At 35.2% G+C, this 6949-nt stretch overlaps 1 protein-coding gene across 1 annotated transcript; it reads right to left on the bottom strand.

The window, feature by feature from the left end:
• Window positions 1-3923: 3923 nt before the first annotated feature.
• LOC122052199 (ras-related protein RABH1b-like) lies at window positions 3924-6600 on the bottom strand. The gene is made up of 5 exons (XM_042613612.1): window positions 6259-6600; window positions 5658-5746; window positions 5296-5407; window positions 4502-4592; window positions 3924-3999 (listed from the first exon to the last, which is right to left on the bottom strand). The coding sequence occupies exons 1-5, from the start codon at window positions 6573-6575 to the stop codon at window positions 3934-3936; spliced, it is 675 nt and encodes a 224-aa protein (XP_042469546.1). The 5' UTR covers window positions 6576-6600; the 3' UTR covers window positions 3924-3933.
• Window positions 6601-6949: the final 349 nt, after the last annotated feature.

Genomic DNA, 6949 nt, shown 5'->3' with positions numbered 1-6949 from the left:
TGTAACTAGATTGAACTAATTTTTAAATTTTACATCTAGTTGTAATATTGAGTATACATATGGTAATAAGATAAGATGTCTGTACAAAAAGTATTACAATGGTAAATTTTTACACTGCGATATAATTTCAGAACATCTTTATAGATTTGGTTTTACCCCGAATTATTATAATTGAACATGCCATGATGAACTATTCATATTTGATGAGGATCATGAACAAAATATACAAGCCTCAATTAGTGGGAATCAAAATTATTATAATCAATTAAATCCATATTAGAGGATGGTAATTGATGTAGCGTGTTAGAATTTCATTCCCGAAACACATGGTTCAAGTTTTAGTTATCTTCCAACAGTTGAACAATGTTTACTACTTATACATCATCATTGGAGGAGGTAGAAATACCAAGTATTGATAAAACATATCATCATTTTCAGAAAGTGTTGAGTGTTATAGAGGAACCATTATGGGCTGGTTGTAATAGTCACATTAAATTATCTCTCACAGGATGACTATTAAATGTCAAGACAACGCATAATGTGTCGCAAGATTATTTTAATAATTTTTTAAAGTTATTTGAGAGGCTTTGCTGCGTGATCATATACTTCCCAATGATTTTATAGTATGAAAAACTTGTTAAAGAATTAGGTCTTCGGGTGGAAAGAATTGATGTTTGCAGAGATTGTTATATCCTATATTGGGGAAATGATGTAGATGCAGATATTTGTAAATTCTGTAATCAACCTAGGTATAAGAGCACCAGAAGGAGTCAACATTGACATAAATCATATAGTCAGTTATTTTATTTATCTTTAACTTCTAGGTTAAAAGGCTTTTTCATCAAAGACAACTATTAAACATATGACTTGACATGCAAATCATCAAATAAAAGATAGGTTAATGTGTGTTCCATTAGATGCAGAGATGTGGAAAATTTTTGATTGAATATATATTCAAAATTTACAAAGGAGACTCGAAACATTAGATTAGTTCTCTATGCTTAAGAATTTGGTCCATTAAATAAATCAGGAAGAAATTATTCTTGTTGGTCAATTATTTTAACTCCATATAATCTTCCGCCTAGGATGTGCATGAAAACACCCTATATGTTTTTAACATTGGTTGTACCTGACCCGTTGTTGGTGCAATGTCCCCTGGGTCAAGGTTGACCACATTGACAAGGTTTGAGTTGGCTCATGTAACAACCCACCCTTCTTACTACTACTCTCTAAGGCTGGTTGTTACCTATCTATACTCTACTCACTAGTGTCACTTATGTTATTATTAGAGACACTTAGATTTATCACGGCCCAGAGGAATTCCTATCGAAAAATTTCGACAGAGTCTCCCCTGTACCGGTGACAAAATCCATAATACAAACAATATATACGCATCCACAGGCGGCTGGAACACATTTTTCACAACCACGCAGTAATAAAATCACACTATAATTAACGAAAACTAGTCTAGCAATAAGAACTAAACATAACTCCAAGAGTAGGACATGATAACACTACAACAAAAACGCTCATAGACATCGGTTTTCCACCGGTGTCTATTTCATTTTTGACCGATGTCTATGAAGCCGATGTTAAAAGTCTGCCATTTTAGACATCGGGTTAAAACCGGTGTAGTATCACTTAACGACACCTGTCTTCGAATCAGTTATTAATCGGTGTAGTATCACTTAACGACACCGTTTCATCAACGGTGTAAAATCGATATAATATTGTATGTTAATAACACCAGTTTTGGCAGCGGTAAATGACCGATGTAATATTAGTTAATAACACCGGTTTTGCAGCGGTGGAAAACCGATGTAATATGTATATTTTTTAACAGCACAACTTTGATTTCTGAAACAATGAAAAACTTACAATAATAAAAAAAAATACACAAATTTTCACAAATTATACAAATATTCTTTATTCAATAATATCCATAAAATACACAAATATTCACAAATTATATAAATAATCTTCTTACAACAGTATCCATAAAATACCCAAACATTCTTTTTACATCAAAAGCTAGCTAATAGATATCAAAATCAAGGTAGAACATATTTTTAACAACAAATCAAGGTAGAACCGCACTTCAAATGTAATCTAACATGCATTCAGCCCACTCGAACCGCACTTCATCAATTTCAACTCTGGAGTACTTGAGATTTGTAAACTGTAAAAACACATAAATAATATATTAGTAAAGATGTAATTTTGAAAGCTGGAAATGATAAAGATGTAATTTTGAAAGCTGGAAATGGTAAAGATGCAATTTTGATTTATTTATTTTTTCCAAATATCTGCTCTAGCTCTAACGAGGCCAGTCTAAAGATGCAATTTTGAAAGCTGGAAATCAAGCATTTTGAAAGCTTTTCAGTGATCTGATTTTGGGTTGAGAACTACCAATAAACTAAATTTGGAATGCAAAATATCTAAACCAAAAAAAGTCCCTTTCTAATTGATACTTGCAACAAAGATAATCTACAATACTTTATACAAAGTTAATTCATGATCAGGACCCAATAATCCACCATATGTCAAATAACTAAAATAAATGTGTACATGTATCAAATAAAATAGAATACTGAGTTTTTAAAGGCTGCTGTGGAAGATAACGAATATAACAGAATCTAAAACTTTCATATATGACACTTAGTATATGCTGCTTAGAATATAACATAGATAATTTGCTCCTTCTAATTCAAGTGTACAGATTGATAAGAACCGACAGCATCATACAACAACTTACTAGGCATGATAATGGTTGAACAAAGAAATATGACTACACAACAAATCCAGTGAAGGAAGCATAGAAGAACAAAGCTACCTCTGATGAAGAGATATACTATTTATTGTACTACCTCTGATGCCATCTTGGTATCTTGAATATCCTGCACTAAGCCCCCTATTTTCTGTGATTTCTGCTACCAACCACAGCAGCAAGGAATGCGGCAAGAAGGCAGCTACCTCCTTAGTTCAGCACCCAAAACAGCAAGTTAGAGCTTCCTTTTTGGTCCATTCAATCCTCTAGTAAGTAGAAACTATTTTCCCTTTGGTTTATGATGGATTTAGAGTGTCTTGACCTAAGATATAATCCTCTTGTAGCCCTCTATATTAAAGGCCAACATACATGGAAAATTCAGCATGTTCTTCTGAAGTCATAACAGGGTAGGTAAACTTTACTTGTAGTTTTTAACACTACAAGAAAAACCTCCATAGACATCAGTGGAACATGCTGGCCTTTATTACTATCTATCAAAAATAAACTAATTATGTGAAAGAAGACATTACTAGCTGTCTCATTTTGTGCAGTATTACTATCTTTATTTGCAATGCCCATTTCATGTAGAAGTGCATCCAGCTCTGCCATTTCCTTTTTCTTAAGCTCCTTCATTAACAGTTGCCTTTCAGCATCTTTGGGTGGTGCTGAAACAGGAGCAGGTTTCTCAATGGTTGGTTCTTTCCTAACAGCCTCTGATTCATTTTCAAGTTCCTCAACATCATCATCATCACCCATGTCAAGACCATCATCCTCACTTTCACTTTCCTAAACACAGGAAAAAAGAGAGTACTTGTTATAAATAAAATAAACTTAAATATCTGATATAAAGAAACATGTAAGAAAAGAACTAACTCTCACATGTGAGAGTAAAGCAAATAGTAGATAAGCATAATCACTAGCAAGCAACAAAATTAGCTAATAGGAAGAGAAGATTTTTATTTAAACAGATAAACTCAGAAACTCAAAAAATATTCTACTTATATTGACATAATAAATTTTCAAAAGAACAAAATGAAATAGGAAGAGAAGATTTTTATTTAAACAGATAACCTCAGAAACTCAAAAAGATTTTACTTATATTGACATAATAAATTTTCAAAAGAACAAAATAAAAGATTCTTCCTTCATTCTTAAACCTCATAAATCTAAGCAACATGGAGGAGAAAGGTTTCCATCCCGGGCAAGGCAGCCGCAATCTTTCGAAAGAGAGCCTGAAAAGATTGAGGAAGCAATTAGTAACCGCAGTCCTTGAAAAATCTAAAATATTCAGATAAATAAATAAGAAGCCATTGGATTTGATGGAAAAATTGATCCACAAACTTATTCTCAGCCATGAGAATAAAATATTGAAGCCCGAGTTAATAATAGTGTATATGTTAAGTCCATATAAATCCTATTCATTAGCTAACTTCCCTTGCTAGCCTTGTGAGACTAAATTAGCATGCCATTGTTAAGCATTTTGTCAGGAATTGAACATAATTAGGCACGTAAAGATGACATATGTTTGCTTTCAGTGCATCTGTCTAACAAGTATAACATCATTAGTTTAATGATCTTTGGGCCAAGTCATTGGTGCACCTAAAGGAGATGTTTGCAGTACAAGTATTTGTCTGTTTCAGCTGTGATCAGGCATATATGCATTGGTAATTTGAAAAGCATAAACATGAAGTGATTTTGAAGCATAATAGGTTCTTGTCATGGTATGATAGCTACCTTTATATTGAAGCCAGCTTTTGCGCTTGTTTTGATAAACATGACACCGAGCTCTTGCGCTTTACCTTCTCCTTCTTCTATGGAGACTTGCCTATTAATAACAATAAAAAGAACAATGCAATGAGTCAGTTCCCATCCTCAAGGACAGACTTGGAAAAAGAAGCTGACATGAGATGATAAGAAACATTTATAGTGACTGATGGTATTTTTGATGACTTGTTGGTGACCACTTTGCAGCATTAGTGCTGAATTCAAGCAGAGCTTATTCACTTGAGAGGGCAACACACTTGTAATATATAGGTATAATGGACAACCGACATTCATCCATGTGGGATTAATGAGTAAAACTCATTTCATCCTAAAATGACTAGTCACTCTATGAGGGATACACTTTCAATATAGAAGGTCATAGTGATCTATAAACTCAAGTAATAGAACATAATTACATGCTACTCAAGCAATTGACCAATTAAATGAATAAGATAAAAATTTGTCAATTGAAAATGAAAAAAAAATCATCAAGTTCTTTTTTAACCATTGGTGGGCTTACATTCTCTATATGAACTTCACCAACTTTCACAATCTCAATCCTCTACATATGCAAGAATTTGTTGTTTTCTTAGAAAAAATTCTCAGGTTCATTTTGAACAGGCCCAAAGTATGGAACATGGTGATACATGAAGATATAGATAAACATCAATGTAACAATGATAACACTTATTCTTTGGTAAGCATGTTACCTAAGAATAGCATAGTTTCGAAGTAAACCAAATTAAATAAGAGATATCAATCACCTCTTGTCGACCAAGTCAGTTTTGTTCCCAACAAGGACAATAATAACATCACTTCCCCTCTTCGTTCGAACCTCTTCAATCCATTTTAAAGTATTTAAGAAAGACTGACGATCTACATCAAATACAAAGAACTAATAAGTTTTCTATATCAAATAGAGGATATAAAACTAAATGTTTACCTACATTTATCATACATTAATATTGAGTGAAACAATCAAAGTTATAAGAAGCAGAAGAAAGTCAAGAGAGAAAAAGGAAAAAAAAATTTAAAAAAAAAGAAGAAGATGAAGAAAACACTCAGGGATTGAGCCCTTTGGATAATTATTGTTAAATACAGCACAAGATTTACCAAGGAAGCATACTTGCAACATCATAAGCAATCACTGCAACTGATGAGTCACGAATATAACTTGGGATGAGGCTCCTAAATCTCTCTTGTCCAACAGTGTCCCTAGATATGATTGAGATTCAGAAAAACTTTAAAAGAGAACATTTTGGATATAGAAGCTACTAGCCAATGTTTCTTTCAAAAGAATAAATATTTAGAGTAATAAAAAAAAACATGAACTGTGTTATGTCTAAGAACAAATCGTGCAAGTAGACCGTCTAAACACATTCAAGGAGATTTCCACTTAATATGATTTCTACTGAGAATTGCTTGGTATGGTATTTCTCAGTATTGAGAAGAACATCATGTGCCCAAATGAGTATGACACCTGTGCACAGCATGCATGACCTACACAAAGCATGTGATGAGTTGTAACTTCGGTACTATGATTTTTTTTTACCCCAATTGCATACTAAAGTTCAAACAACACATTAACGCACGTGCAATGAATCTTGGAGAACAAGAACTTGTAGAGAGGAGTTTTCTTCTCGAGTAGAGTTTTTGGAATCTAGGGAGTGTTTTAGATGACGTTTTGTTTCTAGTGTTCCAAGTGTAGACGTCTCTCAGAAGCATACCGTCGAACACCTTCTCCGCGTCGGCGATGCTGCCGTACTTGAAGTAGAGATTGATGAGCGAGTTGGTGGCGGCGACGTCCATGGGTAGATTCTTCTTGAAGACGAAAGCTTGGATCTGCCTTCCCTGGTCCAGCGCGCTGAGATTGGCGGAGAGCGAGAGCGCATTGGAGAGGGTGAACTCGTCGGGGTCGAGGGCGGAGGTCTGGAACCATTTGAAGAGGCGAAGAGCTTCCAGCGGGCGACCATCGAGGGCAAGGCCGGAGATGATGGCGCTGAGGCAGTGAGGATCGCGGTGGGTGGCGTCGGAGACTGGGCATGCTTTGGCCGATTGAGCTGCTCGGGAAAGGGTAGTGACGGTGGCTCGAGAGGTGGGCTTCGCTTTTCTGGTCTCCTTCGTGACGAGATGTCGAGATCCTCGAAAAAAAGAAGATCGAAAACTTAGAATTTGATGAAGAGGGAGAGAGGAAAGAGGGCAGCGGTGAGGTTCCTGCAAACTTAGAATTTAGAAATAAAAGGTACGATTTGATCGTCTTGATCAGTGGAACTTAGTATCACCTTTCCCTCTAGTCATCTTCATCTTGCCTCCCTCCGCCGCTACTACTCTGAAACCCTAGAAAACAAGACCAACTCGTCACCTCTCCTTTCTCGTTCGTCTTCTTACCCAAAGGGAGGAGGTGGAGGAGATGCGTCG

Source organism: Zingiber officinale, chromosome 3A (assembly GCF_018446385.1).
Source record: "Zingiber officinale cultivar Zhangliang chromosome 3A, Zo_v1.1, whole genome shotgun sequence".
Classification (NCBI taxonomy): Eukaryota; Viridiplantae; Streptophyta; class Magnoliopsida; order Zingiberales; family Zingiberaceae; genus Zingiber; species Zingiber officinale.
This window is presented reverse-complemented; position numbering and strand designations above follow the sequence as displayed.

Excerpts from the sequence above, each read along its gene's own strand:
- LOC122052199 (XM_042613612.1), bottom strand. The coding sequence starts at position 6,575 with ATGCCCAGTCTCCGACGCCACCCACCGCGATCCTCACTGCCTCAGCGC. Across the intron at positions 5,408-5,657 it reads GATTGCTTATGATGTTGCAA|ATCGTCAGTCTTTCTTAAAT; the intron begins GTATGCTTCCTT and ends TATTTGATGTAG. Across the intron at positions 4,593-5,295 it reads ACTGACTTGGTCGACAAGAG|GCAAGTCTCCATAGAAGAAG; the intron begins GTGATTGATATC and ends TGTTATTAATAG.